At 62.7% G+C, this 27,219-nt stretch overlaps 4 protein-coding genes across 5 annotated transcripts; 3 read left to right on the top strand and 1 right to left on the bottom strand.

The window, feature by feature from the left end:
• Positions 1-3,890: 3,890 nt before the first annotated feature.
• MIS12 (MIS12 kinetochore complex component) lies at positions 3,891-6,804 on the bottom strand. The gene is made up of 2 exons (XM_074297708.1): positions 6,601-6,804; positions 3,891-5,074 (listed from the first exon to the last, which is right to left on the bottom strand). The coding sequence occupies exon 2, from the start codon at positions 5,039-5,041 to the stop codon at positions 4,445-4,447; it is 597 nt and encodes a 198-aa protein (XP_074153809.1). The 5' UTR covers positions 5,042-5,074; positions 6,601-6,804; the 3' UTR covers positions 3,891-4,444.
• A 384-nt stretch (positions 6,805-7,188) lies between these two features.
• DERL2 (derlin 2) lies at positions 7,189-10,152 on the top strand. Its single transcript, XM_074297705.1, has 7 exons — positions 7,189-7,346; positions 7,502-7,567; positions 7,791-7,864; positions 8,198-8,291; positions 8,535-8,730; positions 8,844-8,934; positions 9,650-10,152. The coding sequence occupies exons 1-7, from the start codon at positions 7,254-7,256 to the stop codon at positions 9,753-9,755; spliced, it is 720 nt and encodes a 239-aa protein (XP_074153806.1). The 5' UTR covers positions 7,189-7,253; the 3' UTR covers positions 9,756-10,152.
• LOC141560064 (uncharacterized) lies at positions 9,888-17,230 on the top strand. Its single transcript, XM_074297707.1, has 3 exons — positions 9,888-10,423; positions 16,309-16,396; positions 17,128-17,230. The coding sequence occupies exons 1-3, from the start codon at positions 9,888-9,890 to the stop codon at positions 17,158-17,160; spliced, it is 657 nt and encodes a 218-aa protein (XP_074153808.1). The 3' UTR covers positions 17,161-17,230.
• A 1,335-nt stretch (positions 17,231-18,565) lies between these two features.
• Positions 18,566-26,144, top strand: DHX33 (DEAH-box helicase 33). 2 transcript variants are annotated; one of them, XR_012487621.1, is made up of 13 exons: positions 18,577-18,837; positions 21,080-21,240; positions 21,479-21,706; positions 21,782-21,952; positions 22,088-22,273; positions 22,571-22,682; positions 22,837-22,996; positions 23,097-23,185; positions 23,277-23,407; positions 23,499-23,702; positions 24,112-24,198; positions 25,104-25,265; positions 25,707-25,840. XR_012487621.1 is itself a non-coding variant. In XM_074297702.1 (12 exons), exons 1-12 carry the CDS (start codon positions 18,630-18,632, stop codon positions 26,013-26,015), a joined length of 2,046 nt encoding a protein of 681 aa, XP_074153803.1. In that variant the 5' UTR covers positions 18,566-18,629; the 3' UTR covers positions 26,016-26,144. The 2 variants fall into 2 exon arrangements, 1 of the variants encoding a protein (XP_074153803.1); XM_074297702.1 differs by lacking the exon at positions 25,104-25,265 and having other exon boundaries at positions 18,566-18,837; positions 25,707-26,144.
• The last annotated feature ends 1,075 nt before the right edge of the window (positions 26,145-27,219 follow it).

Raw genomic sequence — 27,219 nt, 5'->3', positions numbered from 1 at the left:
AGCTCCTCCGGAGAACCTGTGGGAAAAGTGGGGCAAAGCTCGCACAGGATTTGGAGGAATGGATGGATGCCCGTCTACGCCAATGGAGGAACACCAAGTCCATTCTGACACTGAATCACCAGGGTGAGGGCCAGGAGCAGAGATTTCCAACATCCCTGTGGGGACCTGGGTCCCAGGTGGATCTGTGATTTCCCAAGTGCGGGCACACCCTCCACCAGTGTAGATAGCAACACATCCACGTCTTCTCTTCCTCTGATGATCAACAGTTGTGACTTTTCTGAAAACATGACATCTCAGAAAATGAAGAGGTTGAGACGTCGTACAAAAGTCCCAGGAGCTCATCAGAACCAAGGGAGTGCAAAGGCTTTGTGAACTCCGGGCAGAGGGAAAGCCGGGTAGAAACAGGAAAGAAAGGTTATAAAAAGATCAAAGCTAAAACAATAAAACGTACATACAAAACATAAAGCACCAGGGATCCACACCAGCTGCAGAGGACCGCTTCCTGGGTCACAGGTGGGGGGCACCTCAGCCCAGAGAAGAGAAAGAGCATACGAGCTCCAGGCTGGTGCATCCAAACACACCATACTCCTCCCCAACAGGGTAACAAAAGGACTCATCTTCACATCAGACCGAACACGACCTGAGGCAAGAAAGGTGGATTGAGAATAGCCAGCATAGACAGGGCCACTGACTCCTTTGTTGTTTTCTCTCTTCTCTTTGGTTCTGACTCTTCTTTCACAGCATGACTAAGGAGAAATATGTTTCATATGATTGTACACATATAATCTATATCAAAAATACCTGAGGAAGGAGGATGGAAAGATGACAGTCTCTAAAATAGTAAGTTTTTTTTTTTTAATTTGTGTTAAAATGTGGTGATGTGGGCAGTTGAGTGGTACAGTGGAGAGTGCCCGGGTGTCGAGAGGTCTGGAGTTAAAATCAGAAAAATACTAGTGCTGCCACCCTGGGGAAGACCCTTCCCCCACATGCCTGTTTCTTCTGGAAAATGAGCTGGAGAAGGGAATATGAACCCCCTAATATCTCTGCCAGGAAAACCCCAAACGGGATAACAAAGAGTCAGACATGACTCACCACCATGGGGCCCTTTTATTTTATTAAGTGTCATCTGTGACTTCCTGATTGTCCATCCTCCTGTCCAGATCTGGTCTGGCTCCATGTCCCGGCACAGGGTCTGTGTAATCCAGGTCCACAGTCCGACCTCCTGCCTCCCGATGCCCAGGTTTCTTTATGACTTATCGTAAATGTTTGTTTTGTATATCTATGTTATGTACCTACGTGGCCAGGGTCTCAGGCAAAAAGAGGTGGCAAATGGAAGAAGTTGAAGAGGCCCAGGGGAGCTTCGCCAGGTCCAAGAATGGGCATTATGTCAAGACTTAAGAGCATCCTCCACAGGGGGTCATCCAGCCTGGCAAGACCCTCAGCAATGCGTGCTCACCTCCTGTGGATACTCCAGGCAGTAAACTGGAGAAGAGGGGGCTTCAGGATGGCGCTGGGGAGTCCAATGCCAGCCAGAGATGACTGGCTCCGTGACACTAAGGCAGGAGTCACCCCCTCCCCAGTGCAGCCAAACTCATTGAGTCAACAAGGAACCGAGCTGTAAGGAGACGCCCCATTTGTGCAGGCTTGCAGCCATCGTCCCCTTGCCCAAAATCAGGAGGGAGACTCAAGCATCTTCCTCAGGACATTCTCTGTTGGGTCATTTTGTGGTTAACCTTGAGCTACCTTCAGAACAGTTCAGGAGGCGGGTGACCCGGGCAAAGGAAGGGGACACAGGCACTTGGCACAGTAGCTGCCTGCCCATGCTAAATCAGCAGCAGCAGCCCTGGTGCCCACCGGGATCTAGGCCTGAGGAGGAAGATAGGCGGCTCGAGTGGGAAGAACAGAGGCACCAGCAGCCCCCCTGTGCGCCTCTCCCCCAAGACTGAGCTGAATCTTTCAGGGGGAAAGAGGGGTCTTCAGTGAAGAAGTGACTGTCACTTCTGATGAAAAAGCTAGAACCTGATCTTCCAATACAGGACTCGAGGGAAGAATAGAGAGGTTAGCAGCAAAGGAAAGAAAAAACCCAGCCTGTTAATTAGACTTAGATGGCTTTGGTTGCTGGTCCTCCCGACTGCAGGGCCGGTGCTCTGCCCACTCAGCCGCCAAGCTGTCCCCAACCTGTTAAGTCACTGTTGACACCCCCACGTGGGAAGAAGCCATTCATTCTGAACCCCTATTTTATTCCAGTCTCTATTAGTGTTCCGTATATAAAGCCTCCCAGCTGGGAGTTGCACATTCTCGGTTCGCTCACTTAACTAACAGCTCTCCATCCTCGTGCCTTATGGTGCCCAAGCCCAGCAGGGCAGCGATCACAACTATACGGAGAGTTCCCCAAACGTTTTTGTACCTCCGGACCAGCCCCTCCCATCCTAACTGCCCTCTATCACCTTTCATTCCCCCCTGCTCCCCCAAGTCCAAAGTATAAGAGAGTCGGGGCTAAGCTACCGCTTCCCTTCTCCCGTTTCATCCGAATCAAGGACCCCCACTGTTCCGTGATCCTTGGAGGCCAAAATGTCCCCATGCACTAGGACTAGTTTGCTGCCCACAATTTGAGCATTTGCATCTAGGTGCAAGAAACTTTGAATGTTGCTAGTGTTCCTCTCTTGGATCTTGTTTCCTGCAAATTCTGTTTCAGAGGCCAGTTTTCCTCCATCATTACTCTCTCCAGCGTCCAACAGGAAACACACAAAAGCAGGCCCCCGTCCCAATCCCCTCATTCTTCACAAAGCCTCTTTTGTTGGATGTGCAAGACCCAAGAGCCGCCCCAACCCATTTTAAATTGGTCTGCTCTAATCTCTGACCCGGAACTTGTCCCTCCCACTCCCCTTCTCAGACAGCGCGCCCCCAGCCAGCTATTTGTCTCACGCATTCCTCAACCTCGGGGGACAGCGGCGTGGACACGCGCAACCTCTCAATCCCTGGCAATGCCGGGGTGCCTTCTGGGTTCACCTGCAAGGGGCAGCTGTGGAGGGACCGTGTCTCGGACACTGGTCTTGTATCATGGACAGGTCAAAGGCTGCACCAAGGAATGCTCGCCAGACTGCCCTTTACCAGGCGAGCTCAGATCTCGAGACAAGCAGCTTCCTCCTCACTCCATCCAGCCCACTGCCGCCCTTCGCCACTCTCCACCCCCCTGGCGCCCCTCGTCTCATCTCTTTCCTCTCTCTCCCCAACAAGTTGGAGGCCGCGGGCCTTCTTTGAGGCACTTCCCCTTCACTGGGAGCAGCACGGCTAATTCAGCGCCTCCTCTTGGCGGGTTCCCCCCTTGGCCCTTCCTCAAATGCCCCCACATTCCTGTTTCGTCTCCGCTCCGAGGATTCCCTGCCACAGCTGACTTACCCCATCAGACTTTTCCTCTGCCTTCTTCGTGGTTACTCGTTTTCCTACAGCTGCGTCAGCCTTTTCCATACCTTTGTGTGACTGCGACGACTCCTTGGGACGCCCTCTGCTCCTTCCTGCCCGGGCAGAGAAGGCCCAGCCCCAGCCCTGCTGCCTTTGCTCCTGAGCTGCCCCCACAAAGCGTGTGTGTGTGCGCGCACGCACGCCTGGAGGACGAGGATGTCTTCTTTCTTTCAACCCCTACGTGTGTCGTGGCTCGCAGGCGGCCTAAATCCCCCCCATTTTCTAGGGCTCTTAATCGGTGACCCCCTGCAGCGAGTTAGGAAGCCGGCTCGCCTCTCAGACGCCAAAAGGGCCCCTCCCCTCCCCTTCCACGCAGCTCCTGGGCAGACGAGACCACGTGCCCCGGAACTGCAGGCACAGGCTGGCCCACGGGCCCCCCCTTCTCGCGACGCCTTATTTATTTACTTCCCAAAGGCGGCCGACCCCACTCCGTTGCACACACTTTATTACAACCGCTCCCGAGCACTCCTGGGCGTGCCGATGACATTTCTACTTGAACGGCACAGAAACCGTCAGGTCTTTCACACGTGCGATTCACTGGGACCCTCTCAACAGAGCGTTTAGAAACGGGCAAAAATCAGGCCGATGTGGCCTTGGACCTGGCAGCCTCCGTCCCGTCGCTCGGCTTGAGTGGAAACTCGGCATAATTCCCGCTCTGCCCGACGCGGGGCCTCACTGCTTGCTCACACAGAGCCAGCCGAGCCCTCCTTTCGCGTCTCCGTGCCTCTGCCTGTTAACCACCCTGGCCCGCACACGCGGGGGCCTCCGAGCAGCTCTGGGCTCTTACAGTCTGGGAGAGACCCCCACGCTGGCCCTCCCTGCTCTGGCCCAAAGCTCAAAGCGGGCGCTGCCTGGAGAAGCCCTGAGCCCTCTGGCGGGGGGGGGGGGGGGAGGGGAGTGGTGGTGGTGGTGGGGGCTGTCGGGGCCCGTAGTTTCTGCAGAAGACAGGGAGGAGAGGGCGCCCACAGGCGGGGGCCGCCAGTCACTCCATGCCCCCCCCAGAGCTTTTCTGCGCCACGTCCTCGGTGATGCTGCGCAGCCGGCCTGAGTGCTGGATCAGGAGGCTCATCATCTCCCCCAGGCCCGGGGGCCCGTGGGCATCTCCGAGCCCATCGAGCCAGCGCAGCGTCTTTCTCAGCTGGGCCCGAACCGCCTTCTGGACCTCGAGCTCGGCCAGCAGGGCGCGCCTGGCGCCGAGCTCCGCCTTGTACCGGCCCTGCAGCCGCTCCACGTCCTGCTGCAGAAGCCGGAAGTCCTCCCTGCTCTGGGGGTGCCTCTCGTGGCTCCGGTCTTCGGGGAGGAGGACGGTGGGGGGCACGCTCAGCACCAGCCGCAGCAGCGCCCGCTCCATCTTGACGAAGAGGCGGTCGAAGCGCTGCTTCATGAAGCGGAGGAAGGCCTCGGTGCTGCCGCGGACCTGCACGGCGCTCAGCGCGCCCGCCTTCTTCAGGATGACCTTCTCCACGGCCACCATGACCTCGAACAGGTAGTCCTGGAAGGCGATGTAGATCCGGAGCATGCACGTCTGCGGCGTGAACCCGAAGAACTGGGTCTCGTACAGCATCGGGTCGATGGGCATCTCGGCTGCGCAGCTCGCGGGGCACACGCCGATCTGGGGGGGCAGAGGGATGGGCGTGAGGTAGCGCCAGGGAACAAGCTGCAGCAGACCGAGGGTGAAGGCTGGCACCGGGCACTGACTCCTCCCGGGCACAAGAGGGTACTGACTCCTCCCTGGCACCGGGCACTGACTCCTCCCGGGCACAAGAGAGCACTGACTCCTCCCTGGCACCGGGCACTGACTCCTCCCGGGCACAAAAGGGTACTGACTCCTCCCTGGCACCGGGCCCTGACTCCTCCCTGGCACAAGAGGGCACTGGCTCCTCCCTGGGCACTGACTCTTCCCGGGCACAAGAGAGCACTGACTCCTCCCTGGCACTGGGCACTGACTCCTCCCGGGCACCGGGTACTGACTCCTCCCGGGCACAAGAGAACACTGACTCCTCCCGGGCACTGACTCCTCCCGGGCTTCGGGCACTGACTCCTCCCTGGCACCTGGCACTGGCTCCTCCCTGGTCACTGACTCTTCCCGGGCACAAGAGAGCACTGACTCCTCCCTGGCACCGGGCACTGACTCCTCCCGGGCACAAGAGAGCACTGACTCCTCCCTGGCACCGGGCACTGACTCCTCCCGGGCACAAAAGGGTACTGACTCCTCCCTGGCACCAGGCCCTGACTCCTCCCTGGCACAAGAGGGCACTGGCTCCTCCCTGGGCACTGACTCTTCCCGGGCACAAGAGAGCACTGACTCCTCCCTGGCACTGGGCACTGACTCCTCCCGGGCACCGGGTACTGACTCCTCCCGGGCACAAGAGAACACTGACTCCTCCCGGGCACTGACTCCTCCTGGGCTTCGGGCACTGACTCCTCCCTGGCACCGGGCACTGGCTCCTCCCTGGGCACTGACTCTTCCCGGGCACAAGAGAGCACTGACTCCTCCCTGGCACCGGGCACTGACTCCTCCCGGGCACAAGAGAGCACTGACTCCTCCCGGGCACCGGGCACTGACTCCTCCCGGGCACCGGCTCCTCCCTGGCACCAGGCACTGACTCCTCCCGGGCACAAGAGGGTACTGACTCCTCCCTGGCACCGGGCACTGACTCCTCCCGGGCACCGGCTCCTCCCTGGCACCGGGCACTGACTCCTCCCGGGCACAAGAGGGTACTGACTCCTCCCTGGCACCGGGCACTGACTCCTCCCGGGCACAAGAGAGCACTGACTCCTCCCTGGCACCGGGCACTGACTCCTCCCGGGCACAAGAGGGTACTGACTCCTCCCCGGCACTGGGCACTGACTCCTCCCTGGCACCGGGCACTGACTCCTCCCTGGCACCGGGCACTGACTCCTCCCGGGCACAAGAGGGCCCTGAGGCACCTGGGGTGGGGCAGACAAAGGACCGGGAAAGCGGCCCTGCCCCACTGGGGGGGCGCCAGATCTCGGGCCGACTCCTTCCCCTTCCCCCCCTCGGCCCCACCCACTCTGAATCACGCAGACCCCGCCCCAATACGAGGTGGGGGCCCCACTAAGCCCTCACTAACCCTAAATGCCCCGCCCGCCCCTCCCCCACAGCGGTTTCCTCACCGGTCCTTGGGGAAGGGCTCCCTCTTCGGGGAAGGGTCGAGGCGGACTCCAAGTCCGGGACCACCGAAACGCCGCAGTCCCGGCCCCTCTGGCGCCCCTGGGCCAGCGCTCTCACCCTACCGTGACAGCCCGAACGCGGCGACGCCGACTCAGCAGGTGCAAATCCGGACCCGCCCCATCCGGAGAGCGCGCGCCTTTGCGCCCGCAGCTGCCTTCAAACTTTCCCCGCGCACGGCTTTGCCTCGCCCCCTCGAGATCGGCATCCTGCAGAGACCAATGAACGAGAGCCATTCCGGACGGACCCTTTATTCCGCCAATAAGACCCGGGCGAGAGGCGAACGGATCCGCTGGTTGGCCGAGATTGTGTTCCAGTTGGGACACGGTGATGGGTGACCTGCAGAGTCGAGGCGGGACGACGAGCGGCGGCGACCATTGATTGGCTCATCCAAGCGACGCTCGGCGTGGTCCGCGAGGCATTTTGGGATTGCTGCCCATCCGAGGCCTCCCATTGGCGGCGCTCGGAAGCTCTAGGCCCGGAAGGAGGCTTCTGTGTCCCGCCCCCGGCGGCGGAAGCGGAAGCGGCGGCGGCGGCGGCGGCGGTGGCGGCGGCGGCGGCAGCGCCGCGGGCGCGCGGGGCGGGGCGGGCGGGGAAGATGGCGTACCAGAGCCTGAGGCTGGAGTACCTGCAGATCCCGCCCGTGAGCCGCGCGTACACCACGGCCTGCGTGCTCACCACGGCCGCCGTGGTGAGGGGGAGGCCCGGCGGAGGGCGGGGCGGGGTCGGGGCCTGGAAGGGGAGGACGGACGGGGGCCGGACCGGGCCGGGCCGGTTCTGAAGGCGGCGGGGGCCGGGCCCACCGAGATGGGGTGTCTGCCTGACCGGCTGTCTCTTCTTCTCTAGCAACTAGAGTTGATCACGCCCTTCCAGCTCTACTTCAACCCCGAGCTCATCTTCCGGCACTTCCAGGTGAGCCCGGGGGGCGGCGCGGTTGCCATGGTTCCGCTCTGGCAGACTTGCACTTATTAAGCGCCTGCTGCGTGCCGGGCGAGCCCCGGTCTTTGCCCCGGGCGGGGCCGCGTGCTTGGGGGCGGGGTTCTCCCGCGGTTACTTTGTGTCCGGACCGCGGGGAGGCGGGGAGGGGCCGCCCTCCCGCTGCTGTAGCCCAGGGTCTCTCTTTTCCCGCCTGCAGATATGGAGATTAATCACCAACTTCTTGTTCTTCGGACCGGTTGGATTCAACTTTCTGTTTAACATGATTTTCTTGTATCCTTTGCCGGAAAGCCAGCGTCGGGCCCAGCTGCCGCGGGTCCCCGGGGGATGGGGGGGGCAGGCAGCGCTGGGCCTGCAGCCGCCGGGGGCCCTGGAGCTTCCTGAGCGGAGCCGGCGCGGCTGTTTGTAGGGAGGCGGGGGGAGGCTGAGCCCGGAGGGGGGCGGGGCGGCCGGCCGGGGGCGGGGCTGGAGCCCGCCTTCCCCTGGATAGGAGGTTGGGCTGGGGCAGGGCGCCGCACCGCCTCCCGGCCCTGGGCCGCCGCAGCCCTCTGGCTCTCTCCTCCGTCTGCGCTCTGGGAGGTTTCTTTTTCCTGACTCCACCTCCAGATACCGGTACTGCCGAATGCTGGAAGAAGGCTCTTTCCGAGGCCGGACAGCGGACTTTGTGTTTATGTTCCTTTTTGGGGGATTCTTAATGACCGTATCCTTCAGCAGCGGAAGGAGCCCTGGGAACCCGGCAGCCCCTCTCGTGGCCCTTCCAGGCTTGGGGGGGACCCCGGGGGCCAGCCCGGGAGAAGTCTGCTCCTGGAAGGGCCTTGCCGGGGGAGAAGGCCCCCGGGGCCGGGAGGGGGGCGGGACCGGAGCGGGACCTCCGGACTCTCCCCCAAAGTCCCCTTGCCCCCTGGATCCTCCGCGCCTGGTTTTCCTTGACGCGAGCCGCTAGCTTTTCGGTCTGTTCGTGAGTTTAGTTTTCTTGGGCCAGGCCTTTACCATCATGCTCGTCTACGTGTGGAGCCGGAGGAATCCATATGTTCGCATGAACTTCTTTGGTCTTCTCAACTTCCAGGCTCCCTTCCTGCCCTGGGTGCTTATGGGCTTTTCCTTGTTACTGGGCAACTCCATCATCGTGGACCTCCTGGGTAAGAGACCCAGGCCGGGCTCCCCCCAGCGTCCGCTCTCCCTCGGCCGGTCCGCAGGCCCGGAGCTTGACCTCTCCCCTCTTGTTCTCCCTTTGTTTCGTGGTTGACTCTAGGAATCGCGGTTGGACACATATATTTTTTTTTGGAAGATGTATTTCCCAATCAGCCAGGGGGAGCGAGAATTCTGAAAACACCTGCTCTTCTGTGAGTGCTCTTGCGCTGCATTGGGGTTCCTTGTGTCACGTGACCGGAGGAGGGGGACAGGGCGTGGGAAAGTGGCGTGGGGCAAGAGCCACGGCCTCCCTCCTTCTAAGAGACGCTGGCTGGGAGGCCCGTAGCCCAGGGGTGGGGCTTCTGCACCACTGAAGTCACTGGATGGGGGAAGATAGATTTCCCAGAGAGCAAATGTCACCCGTGATGCTGGACTGGGCAGGTGGAGTCTGGGGGCACTGGCAGCCAGGGGAGGGGAGGGGACAGGAGGGCCCTGCTCAGAACTTGGCCCCTGGGCTGGGGTCCCAAGGATGAGGTGGGGGGAGGAGAGCAGGCCAAACGCTAACCTGGGTTAGGGGCCGCTGTGGGAGGGGCTGATCCCCGCCTTGTTCCAGCCCCATTTGTCCCGAGGTATGTTCTGAGCCAGTCAGCGGCCAGAGCGGGGACGGGCCCGCACAGGCTGGGGGGAGACCGTGGAGGACAGAGCCGGGAGCGGTGCTCCGGGGCCGGGCTTGGGGGGGTCTGTCAGCCGGGGACATTGGGGCCGGGAGCCGGCCAGACAGGCTGGTGACCTTGGGGGATGGGTGAGAAGCGTGGCTGCCTCCCTTCCTAAAGGCACCTCGCCCTGCCCGTCCAGTGCCGCTGCCGGCTGGGCCCCGAGGCCGCGGGCCGGAGCGCCAGATGGGTCACTTCTGTCGTCTGTTTTTAGGAAGGCAATTTTTGATACGCCGGAGGAGGATCCGAACTACAACCCCTTACCTGAGGAGCGGCCGGGAGGCTTCGCCTGGGGCGAAGGGCAGCGCCTCGGAGGCTAGGAGGGCGGCGCCGAGGGCGAGATCCCCCGGGCAGGAAGGACTCCACGGAGATCTCCTGGGGATGCTTTCACTCTGTGTTTCGGACGTGCGGACACTCTCAGCGGCCTCCAGTTTTAAGTCCAGAAGCACTTTATGCGGCGGCCGGTCCGTGGCCCGCCCGGGAGACCCCTCCGGTGGCCGCCCGTGTCCCTCCGCTCTGTTTACACTGGTCCCGAAGCGTCACCTGCGGAGCCAGAGCCTCGGAGGAGCCGCGCGCAGCCGGTTCCGGACCCCGTACCCGCTGACGCGCAGGAGGAGGCCGAACTCTCTCCCCTCGCGCTCCTTGGTGGGAGAGCCGCCGTGCGTGGACGGTTCCGAGAGGACCCCAATAAAACTGAATTCATTCTCTCTCCCTGGACTCCAGCCTCTGTGTGTGGTCTTTTAGGGTGGAGTGCGCGTTGCGGTGCTCCCCCGAGCCGGCTGTGGTGGACCGTCCGGAGCGCAGCCCCGCCGCCCAGTGGAGAGCTCGGCTCTGGGGGGAGGAGGGGCCGGGCCCCCCTCACGGCTAGCCTCTCTCCTCCCTGGTCCTGCCTGACTCCTCCTCCTCTGTCTTCGCTCCTCCGTGGTCCTGGTCCCCTGTGGGAGTGTGCTTCTAAGGACCCCTTCTCTTCTCCCTCAGGTCTTTCTGGGTAAGTTCACTTCTGAGAAGAATGTCCCCTCAAGGGACCCCTTCGTGTCTCGCTGTCCCCACCACCCCTTGTGCCTCTGCGACATTGCTGGAGGTGACGTCTCCCATGCGCCCGTGGAGCCTTTGACCTCTTTCCGGGTCAGGCGCCAGCCCGTAGCTTCCAGGACCTTTTGGACTCATGCTCGGAGGCCCAGGCCTGGGGGCCGCGACCGGCCGCGTCTTTTGGCACCTGCCGTTCCCCATAGGATCGTGGCGGAGGCTCTAGAGCCCACGTTACCCTGCAGGGGTGTAGGTCTCCCGGGGAGCGACAGACTCGTGGCGGGGGCGGCTTCCGTGTTTGCCATGCGCTCGGGCAGCCGTGGGATCCCTTTCCCAGAAGGCCTCGGAGAGGACCTTAGGAACGATAGATGACATCTCTCTCGATACCTGGGAGGTGGCTTAGAAAGACCCCCCTCCCCCCTCCGGTTGACGTTGGGAGTGTTGGGAGACCCCTGACTGGGCCGGTGACGGCTGTGGCCTGTTCCAAACGTTTCTGTGCTTTCCCGACGTTTCCCGTTTGTTCCAGTCCGGAGCTCGTTAGAAATTGGGTAGAGGCCTGAAACGGGTAAATCTGACAGATGGTTCTCAGTATTCGGACAGGATTTGGATCCCCAGTGCGCTCGTGTACTCGGAGCCGCTGCGGGGAAGGGGGCAAGGGGAGAAGGCTCAGCTCTTGGGGCCGGCTTCTCGGCGCCGCTTCCACATTCAGGGACTCGGATCTTTGCTGCCTCCACGTAAAGCCAAGGAGGGTTCTGGGTTTTACTGAAATGAGGGATTTCTTCCTGTCCCCAGGAACCGATCAAATATGGGCTGAAAAGAACTTGGGTTGTGGAGAGATGGAATCCGTTGTGTTCAACCGGTCCCCTGCTGACCTCAGGATGTGGGGCCATGCACCGGCTGGTCCGGTGGGCTTGATCTCCCCCACCCCTACCCAGGCTAGCCCTAGAGCAGTCACTGACTGTTGATATCAGGGAAGAGGTTGCCTTTCAGAGCCTGTAAAGGGCTCGTCTTGACCCTCATCTCCTCACCTGATTGGGGGGCAGGGGTACAGCATTCTGCAAGATTGCCTCAAAGAGCACTCCTTGGACCCTGACTTGGTCAGCCCCCTCCCCGCCTTGTAGGTTCGCTAAAATCCCCGAGGACCTCCATGGAGGCGGGCTTCAGGCCTTGCTCACGAGAATCCGTCTCCGTGTTTGTCCGCAGGCCTGGGCTCTGGCCTTTTATGGGAGAAGCCTAGGATTGCACCCCTGTGGCCCCTGCACTTCTCAGCAGTGGCCTCCTGCCCTTGTCCTTAGCCGGGAGACAGGTGTGAGCCCTGGGCTTGAACTGGGATTCTTCAAGGGCAGTTCTCGCCTCTGGGGCCGGGGGTCTTCCCTTTCCTTTGAGAGCCTGTAAAGGACTCGTCTTGCCCCTCATCTCCTCACCGATTGGGGGGACGGGGGTCTGGCGCGGGAAGGACCCCCTCCTCGGCACTGTTGCTCTGGGTGCCCCCCATCCTCCTCAGTCCTTTTGCTGCCTAGGAGCGACAGCAGCCAAGCTTCTCGAGCTGGTCTTCATTCTGCCTCCTGCTTCTTCCCCCTCGGACCCCAGTCTTCAGAGCGTGTCTCAGCGAGGCCTCCTGCCCGCATGGGGGCAGACCCCGACGGAAGGCCGAAGCCCTGGGTACCTCGAGATCCGACCCCCCCTGCGGGAGGCCCCGGGGCCTTTCCCGAGCTCCTGCGTCTCGGGGTGGTCGGCTGCGGCCGGGGCGGGCGGCTTGGTCTGTCTGACACACTGTCTCTGTTCTTCTCTGTTCCACGTCTTCAGGCCTTCCCACCAGGAGGCCTGGGGGAGGCGAGGCTGGCTGCCGAGCCTCCGGCTGCAGGAAGGGTCTTGGGCTCCACGCCACCTTTTCTCAACGGCGTAGAAATGACTGGTTTGCTGCAAAGCCGCCGCCCTCCCTCGCCAAGGCTTGGGACGTCCCCAGCGCTCCTTCACCATGTAAAGTGTTTCGTTTCTGTCCCCTTCTCCGTCATGGCACTGTGGGCTCAGAATCTGCCCAGCAGATTAGGGGCACGTGCAAGTGCTTGGCACGCAAGGGGTCTGCGCCTCGGCCCCATTCAGAGCCCGACCAGAGCCACGATTCCTAGGATACCCAGTCCGTCCTGTGTCTGTCTGACAAGTGGGCAGGGTCTGGCCTTAGTTTAAAGACTTGCAGGAAGGAAGGAATGGAGGGAGAGAGGAAGGAGAAAGGGAGCGGGAGAAGGGAGGATGGAAGGACAGAAGGTAAGAGATGAAGGGAAAGAAAGGAGGGAAGAGAGAGAGGGAGGAAGGAGAAAGGGAGAGAAGGATGGAAAGAATTTTACAAATTGTGATAATTGAGACAGTCTCAATAAAACTGAAGTCCCCTTCCAAGTCTACCCCTTCTACCTCCAAAGATGAAGCAGAACCAGTCGGGCCGAGCAAGAGGCACGCCGACCCCGTCCCGCCGTGAGCGCCTGCGCCCCTTGTGAGCGTAGCGTCCCCTCCCAGCTGCCCGTTCCTTCAGGCCAGTGAGGGAGGCAGCGGTTAGGTGGGCTCGTCCATCCTTTCCGTGGGCAGCGCTGTCATTGCTCTCGTGGCCGGGGCTTCTGCTTGCTGGTGGCTGCTGCTTGGGGTCCCAGAAATCTCCTCAGGCCTCTGAGTCCCCCGTGTGTCGTTTCTTGCAGCGTAACGATAGCCGTAGCCTTTACCCTGTCGCTGATCCCCCGGGGAGGGGGCTACTCCGCGCGATGAAAACCGAAGGTTCCTCACTTTGCCGTTTCTTTGGTTAGGGCCTTCCTTCTCGGGGCTGTCCGTAGTTCCATCGCTTTTAGCTGCTGGGGTTTGGAGAGCCGCTCTTGGGCTCCTTTTTGTGGGGATGAGCCCTTCGCCCGAGGTGCCTCTCCTCTTTCTCGTGCTTGAGGTGGACGCCGTCCCCGCCAGAGTTTCATCTTGTCTTTGCCATCTCCTCTACCCCATGTTTTGTTCAGAGTTCTGTCCTTGGTGCTGATTGAGGAAGCCGGCTTCCTCCCTGGCGGTCTGGTCTTTAAAGAGACCTGGAAAGATTCCCTTCGTTAGGTGGTGTCAGATCCTGCCGAACCCTCTTGCTGCTTTCCCGACCTCAGGGTTCGGGGCACGTCCATCCCGTCACACACCCCTCCCTCCCCCCCCCCCCCCCCGCTCCAGCTCCTCCCACATCGCCGTGGCGGTGCCCATGTTCCCCAGGCCTCAGATGGTGTCCACGACTAAGCCCCGGTGCGCCTTGACAGCCGTTGTCGGCGAACTCCAGACTCGGAAATTAAACGTAGCCCAAAGAACGTTCATATGAAAAAGAGGACTCCGACTTTCAAGTTGTCTGGGGTCACTCGAGGACCCTTTCCCTTCCCCACACTTGTGGGCAATCCCCCGTCTTTTCAGTCTTAATTTTTGTCCCAGCTCATTGTCCAAGTTCTGTGAAAAGTTCTTTTAATATGTAATAACTATCTCCATGTTACTAACCCTTTGTATTTTATTTCCTGCATTTAAAAATGATTCTGGGAAGAGGCCCATAGATGTCCCCTGCCTGCCTGAGGCTCCATGAAGCCAAAAAGGGGCCTAGGCCGTCCAGTTTGCTGGCCGTGGGCAATTCTCTTCTGCCTCCTTGCCTGTGGGTGATCTGGGCGCGCGGCTACACAGGGTCTCCCCCTCCCCCCCACCGAGGGCAGGGAACACCCTGGGTGGCCGGAGGGCTCCCCGCTGTCCACCTTTCCCTTTCTGATCTTTCTCACTGTTAAGAAGACCCGGGAAAGAGCAAAGGCGCACAGCCTTTGGAGGACATTGTTCCCAGGGGGCCGCGCGCTCTGCCAAGTCCCAGGTCAGCCACGCGCCCGACGATGCGTGTGGGAGGCCGCGAACGTCCTTCCGGGGTCCTCACACGCTAATTCAGGTTATTGTTTCACGTTTTCTCGTTGGCTTTTGGTTTTGGGGAAGTGACAAGATTTAATGTTGGTTCTTGGTGTGTACAGTTGGGTTTCAGTGGTCTTTCTGCAGAGACTCAGCACTGGTTGGAGGGAACCGCTGCCCCTTGACTCAGGACCCCTGCTGAGACGGCAGTGCCCCAGAACATGGCAGCGATGCTTTGGGTCTGGGTTAATGGCCGGCAGTTGCCGGGTCCTCGGCCGTCCCATTTCCAACTGCATCTCCGCTGGGCAGTGCTGGCGGAGCTCTAGAACTGGACACCGAGCCCCCCTTCCCTGTGCCGGCCCTGGGACCCACTTACCTTCCCCTCACTTGGTTCCGTTCTCAGGGTCCCGGTTGGACCTGCAAGGTTCTGGAAGGCCGCCTCGGTCACACCGGAGCAGGGCTATCTGACGGCCTCACAGACCCACTACGGGCGGACCCACTGGGCTTCCAGGGGGATTGCAAGGGGATTGCCAGGGACCGAGCCTTCTTGTCTTTCCAGAAGTGCTCCATGGGGAGCCCCCACCCCATCCAGCCGGGCCACAATTCAGCTCAGCAGCCCCCCATCAGCTGTTCTCACGGTCTGGCCTTCAGCAGGAAGCTGAAGGATTTATTTTGGGGAAGCACGAACAGACCTCCTGGCAGCTGAGACCCGGTGCTCCCGGGCCTGCCTCTGGCGCCCAAGGGCATGCACTGAGCATCTTTTCTGTGTGAAGGGCCGCCCGAGGCTTGGGCACGGCCACTGGACCAGCCCTCCTGGGACGTGGGCTCCCGGCTCTGGAGGTGGCCCTTCGCGCCGAGTCCCGGGTGTCCTGCTCCAGCGGATGGCCCAGGAGCGGCCACGGCCCCCGTCGCTGGCCACCCTCGGTGGCTGCAGTCGGTCCTGCCGTGTCGGCTCTTTCCCGCCTCCCCCTTTCTGGTGTGGGGCGGCCGTTCCTCCGGGGATTTGTCCGCTCACTGGGGAAGCTGCTGGAGGAATCCTTGCTGGCAGGCCCTTGGAGCCCGGGTCCATGTCCCAAGGAGGCGCTGGAGGAAGGTGCCAAGCGGAAGCCTGGTGAAAAGCATGGCCCCAAGACGCCTCCCTCCTACTCCTCCCCATGTGGCCTGAGACGTTCTCTCCTCTGCCAGGGCACCCGAGAATCAGCTCCGAGCTGGCATGGAGCCCTGGGTGAAGGCCCTAGGGAAGCTCAGCCTGCCACAAGCCTGACACCCAGTGCCAACCAAGGGCCCCTGCCCCTCTCTGGGTCTGTTTGTCTGCCAAAATCCCCTGGTCCTGCCCCAAATGTGCCTGGTTTTCCCTCCTTGGCTATTTCCAGGCTGGCCAGCCTCCCGAGTGCCCTTGGGTAGAACCAGGCCTGGGGTTGGAGCTGCCCTCTCTCCTCATTAGGTATTTCTGACTATGGGGGCTCGTCCTTGTATTTGTGTCCTGGGTGCGGCCACGCCCGTAGAAATGCGCCCTCATCCCATGCCCTCCCAGGTCTCTACCGAAACCTTCCCCAGCCTCTTCACTTGCACTTTTGCCAGTTTGGCCCAGCGTGAATTCGCTCCTCAATCCCCTCTTCTCCCACTGTATCGACAAAGGGAGGTCGGCCGCAGGAGCCTCTGCCCCCTTCCTCTCGGCACCGGCCAGCTCCTCCCTTCTGGTCTTCCCCTTCTGTCCGTCATCCCTTCCCCGTGAGACTGGCTTCCTCCCCTTCCCTCCCTCCACCCTCCGGTACACCTGGGTCTTGCCTCGTGGCTCGACTGGCTCCTCCCCCCCGCCGTTCAAGTCCTGGGAATGCTGCGCCATATTCTGCCTCGTCTCACTGCCCGCTCCTATTGGGCCCCGTCCTGGCCGGGGACCAGCCCCGGGTCTCCGGCACTGCCTCTGACGGCCGGTTCAGCCCCGCTTCTCTGACCTCTCCACAGCTTCTCCCAGGGCTATGGGGGTGAACAGCAAGTCAAAGATGGCGTCCGAGCACGGAGGCGCTGGCCAGGGACGGGATGCACCGGACCGGTAAGGATGCCTCTCTTTGCAAAGGCTGTGAGCGGAGCAGATGGCAAAGGGAGAAGCTGGGCAAGGAGACCCCTGCTTGGGGCCCCGCAGGGATGCGGGAAGGGGCCAGGAGAGCAAGTGTCCCGGCTTCATTTCCCAGAAGCCGGAGGGCCTCCACCTTGCATTTGCAAATAGCCCAAGTCTGAGCCCGGGTAAATTTGATATCCCAGTTGGAAGCAGATTCTGTTGGGGATTTAAAATGGGGGCAGAGAGCTGCTGGGGCGGGGAGAAGACATCCTTAGCTTAGATTAAAAAGCTGTGCTCAAGGGAGACGAGCCAGGAATCGGGGGCCGGGCCCAAGGGAGGCCCCCAACGAAAGTAAAAGTGGAAGCAGTTGGGTGAGCAGAGGCGGCTGCGAAGCACGGACAGAGAGAAGCAGAGGAAGGCTTGTGGAAGCATGAGGGGAGGGTGCCTCGGTTTATCTGGCCCCTCAGTAAGTGCCGGGCCCTGGGGCTACAGTCACTGCCCTCCAGGAGCTCCCAGTCCAAGGGGGGAGAATGGACAGGATAAATAAGAAGTAACGAAAGGTGGAAGTGGGGTTCTGGCCGGGGCTCCCGGGGAGCCAGGAGACCGAGGCTCCGGGCCCGGTGGGTGGCCAGAGAATGGCCGGAGGCTGGGGGCGCGGGATGGAGGGTCAGGGTGGTCACGGAGGGCTCTGGAAACGAAAGACCATTTTGTATGTGCTCCTGCAGGCACTAGGGAGCCACTGCATTTGGATTTATTGAGCTCCAGCCCGAGTCTTGGAGCAAAAACAGCATCAGAGAGCTGACCTGGGGAAACGGCCCGGGCGGCAGCGGCTTTGCAGGGTCTCCGGCGGCCGGGCGAAGGGCTGGCCATTGCTGGACACAGGGCCTCCTCCCCTGGCCCTTGCAGGGAACTTGAGCCCGGGCTGGATTTCTGGCTTCTCGCCGCCATCAGTCATCTCAGACGGACGGCTCGCCCAGTCCTGGCTCTGGGACTGAAAAGGCTCTCGGGAGGTCGCGGGCAGGAGCACGGTCTCGCGGCCCGGCTCCCCTCCTGCCTGACTCTTGTGGCACCGATACCCAGCGCTCCCCCTGTCGTTTTAGTAAAGGCCTTTGTTTGGAGCCCATCGTCTCCCGCGGACTGTCCTAAGTGAGCTCGGGCCCTGGGCGCGGCCCACAAGTCCGGGTGTGGCCCACGTGCCCCGCCCCGCCGGGACCAGTGCGGGGACGCTCCCAGACACCCCAAGATCTCAGATCCGGCCGAAGTGTGGCCGGGGAGAGGGTGTCCCGCCAGGAGGAGGGCCAGGGGGCAGAAACCACGGGCCGTCCACGCGGTCTCTGGACCGGTTCGTCCTTTTTATTTTTTGACCTAGAGCGCTCATGGATCGTCCCCAAGCCTCCCTCTGCCCTCCGGGAGTCTGCCGTGTAGCCTGGGGAGAGAGCGCTGGGGCCCTCCCCGCCGCTCCGGCCCCGCAGGGGGGGGGGGGGGGGGGAGGGGGGGCGGGGAGGGGGATCCCCGTCACCGCCGGAGGGCCGCTCTCCCGTCCTGCTCCCACAGCTGTCTTTCTCTTCTCCCAGCCCCCCGGCACTTGGAGGGCGTCTCCCGCGGAGAAGGCGCTCGGGCGGGGCTCCTCCCCCACACTGGGGCACCGGCCCCAGCCTCGCTCTCACTGCCCTATGGCGGGGCTCCTGCGGTGGTGCCGCTCCCTGGCCCTCCCCGGCTCATCCTGCGGGGCGACCCCCGCCCCTCGGCTCCCGGGGGCGCCGCTGCTGGACTCTCCCCTCCCCTCCCCTCCTGCGGCCGCAGGCGGGGCCCGGCTCAAACGGGACCCGGCAAAGGGCCTAGCACACAGTAGGCGCTTCTCGTGGGGAATCCTGGGGCAGACCCTTTCCGGACGCCACGTGGTGCTGCTCCCTAGCAGGTCCTGGGGATTGGAGGAAAGATTTAAAAATTGAAGAGATGCTGGATTTTTAAGAGGCTGCCAGATTGCCAGGCTGGACAATGGCCCCGCCCACCGGCCGTGATTCGAGGTTCTCAGGACTGGAGAGCAGCGCGAAAATCCCAGGACTACAAATCCCGGCAAGCATCGCGCTCCTCTTTCCGCTCTCAGCCACCCCCCCCAGACCTCGTCGCCCCGCCCCCGCCTCCCCGGGTCCTCTTGCCCAGGAGCATTTCGGGAACCAGCCCTCGTGCGCAGGCGCGTCACCACCCCGCGCGCTGCTCCCCAGCGATGCCGGAGGAGCACGGCCCTCCTCCGGCCAAGCGCTTCCGGGCCGGCCCCGGGTTCCCCGGGAGCCGCGGCGCTATGCTGCCCGGGGGCCGCCGGCCGCCACTGGGAGCCGAGGCCCTGGAGCGTCAGCGTCGGAGTCTGCCCATCTTCACGGCGCGCGGGCCGCTGCTGGCTCGTCTGCGGAGCGTCGAGTGCGCCGTGCTCATTGGTGAGGCCCCCTGCTGGCGGGAGGGCGGAGGAAAGGGAGATGTGCTGGGGAAGGTAGACTTGAGGAGGAGAGTGCGCGTGCGCAGTGAGATCTCTGAGACTCGGGCCGGCGGAAGTCCGGGGGTGTGTGGGGGGAGCTTGTTATGAAGGGCTTGGAATGCCGAACAGCCTTTTTGTGTCAGATTTGGGCAGCCTTAGGGAGCCGCTGGAGTTTATCGGGGTTTGGGATGGGGGGAAACCTGCAGGAAGATCGCCGCAGTGGTCGCGGAATGGATTGGAGCAGGAGGACCCCCATCCGCTGTTCCTGCGGTGATCTCCGAGTGACCAGGCCAGGGAGAGAAGGGGGCTAGTGCGGAGGTGAAAGTAAGCAGAGCGGTGCTCGTGAAACTGACCAGAGGTCATTCACCCCGGTGAAATTGACCTGGCACCCTGTGGGGCACGTTGGGGTGTGAGGGGGGAGGGGATGCGCGGGGACTGCAGGAAAGATCGTCGTGCCTTGGACGGGAGGCCGGGACTCCCCGCGCAGGGGAGGCCCCGGGGAGCGCGAGCAGAGAATTACTGTCATTGACTTAAGGCTCGCGCTGTGAAGTAGGCGTTGTGACCCGGGAGCTGGGGGGGCCCAGGTCACGCAGCTGTGAGTGTGGGGCCTCCCTGACCCAGAATCCTCGCGGCCTCCTCGCCTCAGGGGACCCGGGGGGGCCTCGGGGCCCACTCCCCGTTAGGGGCCATGCAGCCATGAGCCCGCGCGGTGTCCGAGGAGCCGGAGAACGAGAAAGAGGAAGCTGGAGGAAAAACGGAAGAGGTTCTTGGTTTTTAAGGGGCCAGGGGCCCCCTGGGAGAGGGGCGAAGTTGGGGGGCTTTTTCCGAGGCCTGGCTCAGAAAGGGGCCTGAGGTAGCAGCGGGCGCCTTTGCAGTCCCAGGAGAGATGGGAAATCGTAGGGGGGGAGGGGGCTCTGGGACAGGATGGGAGAAGATCAGGCTCCTGGGGGGGGAGGGGGCTCTGGGACAGGATGGGAGAAGATCAGGCTCCTGGGGGGGGAGGGGGCTCTGGGACAGGATGGGAGAAGATCAGGCTCCTGGGGGGGGAGGGGGCTCTGGGACAGGATGGGAGAAGATCAGGCTCCTGGGGGGGGAGGGGGCTCTGGGACAGGATGGGAGAAGATCAGGCTCCTGGGGGGGGAGGGGGCTCTGGGACAGGATGGGAGAAGATCAGGCTCCTGGGGGGGGAGGGGGCTCTGGGACAGGATGGGAGAAGGTCAGGCTCCTGGGGGGGGAGGGGGCTCTGGGACAGGATGGGAGAAGATCAGGCTCCTGGGGGGGGAGGGGGCTCTGGGACAGGATGGGGGGGGGGGAGCGCACAGCTCAGACAAGGGTGAGAAGAGCTGGCTCGGTTGACCAGCGGAGAGGAGGGGAGAGAACTCAGTTTAGGTTTGGGCACAAGGGAGTTCACTGATTGTCTTTCCGATGTGGGGTCAGGGCCGGGGGGGCCGGGAGACTGAGTGGGGCCAAACCCTTCTGGAAATCTCGCCCTGAGGTTCTCAGCTCGGGGTGCTTCTGGGACCGTCCCAGGCTCCGTCGTTGATCCTATAGAAGCTCCAGTCACACGAGGGATTCTGGTGGGACGAGAAGAGGCATCCTTCCTTTTGCCCCCGGCCTGGGGGTCTGTATCTTGAAGGAAACCAGGGGCTCTGAGAAGCTGGGCTGCGGGGGTGGGGCAGCGAGCTGGCAGCGTGGCTTTTGTTTCTGACTCTTCTTGGCAAAGACCGCGGAGGGCTCCGTCGTCTCCTCCGGCTCACGTAACTGATGAGGAACCGAGGCAGAGTGGTTCCGTGACCTGCCCGGGATCACCCAGCTGGGAAGTGTCTGAGGCCACATTTGAACTCAAGGAGGCCAGTCTCCCTGACTCCAGGGGGCCACCCGGTCCCTGGGCTGAGTGGGGGCAGGTCAAGTATGAGCCAACTGAAAATGGCCACGAAGGGATTTAAAAGCCAAAAAAGTAGTTCGTGTTTCCTCCTGGGAGTCGTCCTGGGGGGCCCGAGTGCTTAGAGAGCTCGTTTCTTCCATCACGTGTGTGTGATACCCTGGAGCAAGCTCTGGCCCCTGAGCTCGAGGGCCAGGGCCGGCCCCTCTCCCCCCCCTCCGTTCTCTGGCCCGTTGGGGACGTCGCCCTGACTCTGCAACCCCAGCGGGGTCCCCAGATGAGCTTCTCGTGATGAAAGGCGTTCTCCTGTTCCCTTCTCCAGGGGAAACCGGTTCGGGGAAGACCACGCAGATCCCCCAGTACCTTTACGAGGCGGGCCTGGGCCGCCAAGGGGTCATCGCCGTGACTCAGCCTCGCCGAGTTGCCGCCATCTCCCTGGCCGCCAGAGTCTCCGAGGAAAAGAGGACAGAACTGGGCAAGCTGGTGGGTAGTTTGTCTGGAACGGGGGCCTGAGCTGGGTTTCTCTTTAGACGGGTTGGCCTCCTGGGCCCGGACTCCAGCTGGGGCGGCTCTGGCTCCTCCGGGCCGGTCGCTCCGAAGTCACCGCCCTTCCCGTTACAGATGTGGAAACCGAGGCTCGACCGTCAGCGGAGCCGGAAGTCAAAGCCTGTGGCTTCCGGGGGCCGGCCGTTGGCCTCTGGCTCAGCTTCCCTCCTTGCAGGTGGGCTACTCTGTCCGCTTTGATGACGTCACTTCTGAGGACACCAGAATCCTCTTCCTCACGGATGGGATGCTGCTTCGGGAAGCCATGGCCGATGCTCTGCTGCGCAAGTACAGCTTTGTCATTCTGGATGAGGCTCACGAGCGGACCATCCACACGGACGTGCTCCTGGGCGTGGTGAAGTCCGCCCAGCGCCGCAGGAAGGAGCTGAGGAAGCCTCCGCTCAGAGTGAGTGGGGCGGCCGGGCCTCGGGTCGGGCCGCGCGCCGCCTCCCCGCCTCCCCTGAGCCGCCTCGTCCCCTAGGTCCTCGTCATGTCGGCCACCATGGACGTGGACCTGTTCTCGCGCTACTTCGATGGCGCCCCCGTCCTCTACGTGGAGGGGCGGCAGTTTCCCATCCAGGTTTACTACACCAAACAGCCCCAGAGCGATTACCTCCACGCCGCCCTGGTGTCCATCTTCCAGATTCACCAGGTGAGGTTCCCAGGGGGCAGAGAGGGCCCAGCGGGCTGAGGAGAGATAGACTGGGTCAGGGTGCTCCCTCCCTGCCCCGCGGCTGGCCCTGGAAGCAGGCAGGGGCCTCCTAACCCTGACCCCACCTCCACACAGGAAGCACCTTCTTCTCAGGATATCCTGGTGTTCCTCACGGGTCAGGAAGAGATCGAGGCCCTTTGCAAGGCCTGCCGAGACATAGCACGGCACCTGCCCGAGGGCTGCCCGCCGCTGCTGGTGCTGCCGCTGTACGCCTCCCTCCCCAGCTCCCAGCAGCTCAGGGTCTTCCAGGGGACCCCCAAGGTCAGTGCAGCAGAAGGCAGCCTCGACGCTCGTTCGCGGGACGTCTCCTGGCCGAGGGGGGCTTCCCCACAGCTCGGCTCCTGCTCTCCTGCCCCTTGACTTCCTAGAGCTGTGGTCTGAGGCGGCCAGAGGGTTCATCCCCCGTTCCCCACGACCCCTTCCTTACAAGCATCGGCGCTTCAGGCTTGTGCCCGCCTGCCATAGACCCGGACGGGGGGAGACCGGGCCGACCCAGAGGGACGATGACCCACGTTCCGGCCATCCCTCACGGGCCCCAAATCGCTCTTCATCCTTCAGGGCTCTCGCAAAGTGATCGTTTCCACCAACATCGCGGAAACCTCCATCACCATCACCGGCATAAAGCACGTGATCGACACGGGGATGGTCAAGGCCAAGAGGTTTAATCCCGGTGAGTGGGGGGGGGGGGGGGGAGACACACACATAGAACCTCTCCAGGCTGGTTCCCTCAGGCCCTCCCTCCCCCACGTCCTTCCTCACGGAGCCCGCCAGGCCACCCAGGGCCGCGCCAGAGGTTGTGATGGCGCCGACTCCATTCTTCCCAGAGAGCGGCCTCGAGGTGTTGGCTGTCCAGCGGGTGTCTAAGACGCAGGCCTGGCAGCGGACGGGGCGGGCCGGCCGCGAGGACAGCGGGTCCTGCTACCGCCTCTACACGGAGGGCGAGTTTGACAAGTTCGACAAGATGACGATTCCGGAGATCCAGAGGTGCGAAGGGCCCCCCGCTGCTCCGGCGCCCTTTCCTTGGTTCGGGTTGGCGCCCCTCCCTGCAGACCGCCGGCCTCACGGTGACTGGGCTTCTTCCTAGGTGTAACCTGGCCAGCGTCCTCCTGCAGCTCCTGGCCCTGCGCGTCCCCAACGTCCTCACTTTTGACTTCATGTCTAAACCGTCCCCAGGTGAGTGCGGGGCCTTTGCGGGAGGCCCTGGGCCGGACAGGGGCCGGATCTCCGGAGGCCCCGGGCTCCTCCCTGTGCTCTGTCCCCTCAGATCATCTCCAGGCCGCGCTGGAGCAGCTGGAGCTGCTGGGGGCCATCCAGCGGAAGAAGGACGAGCCACTGGGGCTGACCCCGATTGGAAGAAAGATGGCAGCCTTCCCTTTGGAGCCCAAGTTTGCCAAAGTAAATCCCTGCTGGGGCCACGGGCCCGCTTCTGTGGGTCCTTCCTCTCCAAAGGTCCGGGCCTCAGCAGCTCCCCGTTTGTCCTTTGCAGACCATCCTTCTCTCCCCCAAATTCCACTGCACAGAAGAGATACTGACCATTGTTTCCCTGCTGTCTGTGGACAGTGTCCTGCACAACCCCCCTTCGCGGCGCGATGAGGTGCAGTGCGCCAGGAAGAAGTTCGTCTCCAGTGAGGGGGACCACCTGACCCTGCTCAATGTGTACCGAGCCTTCCGAAACGTGGGCGGGAACAAGGTAGGCCCTTCCTTGGACCCCCAGCCTGAGATCTGGGACTAGAAGCCGGCCCGCCGGCCCCCGGTCCCCTCGATGCTTGGCGAGCCCGGGTTGTGGCGGTGCAGGCCGTGCTCTGCCCCGCTAGCCCAGCGCCTCTCTGCTGGGCGGGGAAGGCTCCCACCCACAGCGCACACGGCCATCCAGGCCGGCAACAAGCCCGATTATCGGGGCTGCCGGGCTCTGGACCGAGGCTGATCACTGACCGGCGCCATTCGGGATGCGCCGCAGGATTGGCCGCCTCTGCCCTGGCCAAGGGGAGGGTGGTGAGGGGGGAGCCAGGACGGCCCCCGGAGCAGGCCGGAGAAGCCGAGGCTTGCCTGGCGTCCTCCTGGGCCTGGGAGGGGCTCTGAGCTCGCTCGCTTGTCCCCAGGAATGGTGCCGAGAGAATTTTGTCAACGGCAAGAACATGACGCTCGGGGCAGAAGTCCGAGCCCAGCTCCGGGACATCTGCATCAAGGTAACGCTGGGTGGGGGTAGGGTGGCACCCCCACAGCAGAGCCTCTGAGCGCCCCGGGGACCAAGCCTTGGCCCCTCTGCCCCGGCCCGAGCTCCCTCCCGCCTTCGCCTTGGCTCCTTCCCCAGTGGCCATTCTTCAGGTCTCAGGACCACAGGGGCCATCGTGGTCTTGGGCAATCAGGGTTAGCTGAGAGTCAGCAGGTTTGCTCACATCTCCCCCTCCCCCCGGTGCTCCCCACTGCTAGGGAGCCCATCGAGGCCCACATCTTTAAATGCTTCGGGCAGGCAGCCACGCCGGATCATCTGGCCGATTCTTCCAGCCCCTTCCCCAGTCCCAGCTGCTCCTCCTAAACCGTGGGCCCCCCTCTGAGCAGAGAGGCCGACTTCCTAGTTCTGTGCGTTTCCCATTGTGGCCAGGGCTGTTTTTGGTCCTGCATGTCTGGCCACTGGGCCCCGATGCCTCCCAAGGAGGAGGTCCGGCCGGTGACCTCATGCGGGCTGCCCTCGCTTCAATCCAGCTCTGCCCCGAGTCTTGTCTGTGCTTTAGGCTAAAGGGGGTGAGAGTCCCTCAAGTCCGGTGGGACTCGAGGGGAATCCTTTCAAGCAGACCATCGGGGCCCTAAGGCCCCCCCTCTTTGGGGCTCTGGCCCATCAGGAACTGTCGTCACCTCCAGCCCGTTTCCGTAGGGTCAGACTTAGCCGGGTGTGTGTGTGAATGTGGGTGAGGCAGGCTGCCCCAGGCGGTCTCCGGCAGCGGCGGCACCTGTAATAGCTCCCAAGTAATCTGTCCCGGAGAGACCCCGGGCACGGGAGCGCGTCTTCCACGGAGTTCCTGCCCCGTGCAGACGCACCGGGCGCCTCGTCCTGGGGATGAAGAGCGAGCCGGCTCATCCCTTGTACCTCCAGGCCGGGCCTAGGTTTCCCTTTCTTGTTGGGAAAACCTTGAGAAAACCGAGTCTGCAGGACTGGCCGAGGGACCCCGACAGAACAAGGCGGTAGGGCCTTCCGTTTGGCATCTTTGGGGGATCACTGACCATGGCCTGCCCTGCCACCTGTGCCGGCTCTGCGGTGAGACCGGCCCCTGCCTCCTCCTGAGCAGCAGCTCTCTTCCCCTTTTTGTCGGCAACCTTCCCCCTTCCCCTGCAAGCCTCCCCGAGCTTGAGCCTCCGGCTGGCCTCCCCTCCTTGCCGCCTCCTGTCCCCATCTGTTGTTCTGGATCTTTGTAGCCTTTTCCTCCTGGTCCGCACTCTCTTTTTGCAGCTTGACTGTCTGTAGGGAACCTCAGGCCCTTGGCTCCAACGCCCAAGGTCTTTGCCCTCAGCTGAATTTGCAGCTTCCCGGTGGGACGTGGGTCCCAGAAGCAGCACAGTGGGAGCGGCTTCCTGCTCCCCTCCCTTTGACAGGAGGGCCCGAGGAGGACCAGGCGGCTGGGACCCGGGGCCCGCCCAGAACCTCGGTCTCGGGGAGAATCGGGGGATCACGGGCCGTCTTTCTCCTCTTCCTGGACAGATGGCAATGCCCATCGAGTCTTCACGGGCCGACACGGGGAACATCCGCCGATGTCTGGCTCACGGCCTTTTCATGAACACGGCCGAGCTTCAGCCCGACGGCAGCTACGTCACCGTGGACACCCGCCAGCCGGTGTCCATCCACCCGTCCTCTGTGCTCTTCCACTGCAAACCGGCTTGCGTCACCTACAACGAGCTGCTGTCCACCAACAAGTGCTACATGAGGGACCTCTGCGTGGTCGACGCAGACTGGCTCTACGATGCGGCCCCTGACTACTTTCGGAAGAAGATGAGGGCCGCCCGGAGCTGAGCGGGTGAGGGGCCAGGCTCATCACTGGTTGGTGGGCAGCAGTCTGTCTTGCTTGGCTTGAGTTTTTATCCGTATACAGTTTTTCAATTAAAAACGCAATAAATTTACTTTTGTAAAATTTGTACGAAAGAGATGATCCGTTTGGCCTGAGCTCGTCCAGCGGGCATTGCTCCAGCGTCGGCAGAGAACCTCACCTGCCTTCTCATCTCCTTTGATCCTTGGATCCCTGGGCTAGGGCTGTCGTGCCCATTTCTGTGCTGTGGGAACTGAGGCCGGCCGAGCAGATGAGACTTTCCCGGGGCAGAGGCAGGTGTCAAAGCCGCCTTCCTGGCTCACGGTCTGACACTTCGGATGATGCCGGCGGTCATTCTTGCTCGGGTGTCCCAAGAGTCAGGGATGCATTCGCCGCCTCACTCGGCCCCTTGCACACAGACTTCCCCAGACTCCGTGGTCCCTGGCAGCTGCTGCTCTCGCCCATCACCTTGGTCCCGCCACCTGTGCAGCTGGACGCTGCCCCCCCTGCTGCCCCTGCAACCTCCCCGGGCCCTCCCGCTGCTTGGCAGTTCTGTGCCTCTCCACTTACCCCCCCAATCCCCCGCCCCGTCCTCCCCTTCCCCCGTGGTGAACGGGTCTGGCCCCGACCTAGCCCAGTCCCCCTCCATCCTGAGGGTCTCCCTCGTGATCCCCACTCTGACTTCAGCCTCTCCGGCTCCATCCCTGCTGCCCCTGCTAACCATCACCCTAGCCGTCGTGTGCCTGTTGTAGCTAAACTTGGAGAACAGGTGCCCACAAAAGTGCTTCTAGTCTGGGGCGCCCAAAACCGCTGTCTCCAAAGTGACCGAGAGTCCAGGTGAATCCCAGCGTCCTCTCCTCGAGCTCGCTCCATCGGTCCCGTCTGGATGCCGGGTTTTCCCGGCACCGCTCCCTCCGGGCCGCGCCTGCTGACCCTGGGTGCCCCCGTCCCCTCTGTCCTCGCTGTCTGCCCTCAGCTGCCCCATCCGTCGAATGAGCGTCTCTGTGCTGACCTCCCCTCGCCTGGCCCGGCCCCTGCCGCCCTCCACCTTCACATCCCAGCTTCCTCCGGGCCATCTCGAGCCACACGTCCAGTTAATGTTCTCTCTAAAATGCAATGTTCTCTGTTGGGGTTTTCTTGGGGCCTCTGGGAGCAGCCTTCGTTCAGTTCAGTAATCACCACAAGTGCAGC

Source organism: Sminthopsis crassicaudata, chromosome 3 (genome assembly GCF_048593235.1).
Source record: "Sminthopsis crassicaudata isolate SCR6 chromosome 3, ASM4859323v1, whole genome shotgun sequence".
In the NCBI taxonomy this organism is placed as follows: domain Eukaryota; kingdom Metazoa; phylum Chordata; class Mammalia; order Dasyuromorphia; family Dasyuridae; genus Sminthopsis; species Sminthopsis crassicaudata.
The sequence above is the reverse complement of the archived record's forward strand: the minus strand, read 5'-3'. Positions and strand labels throughout refer to the sequence as shown.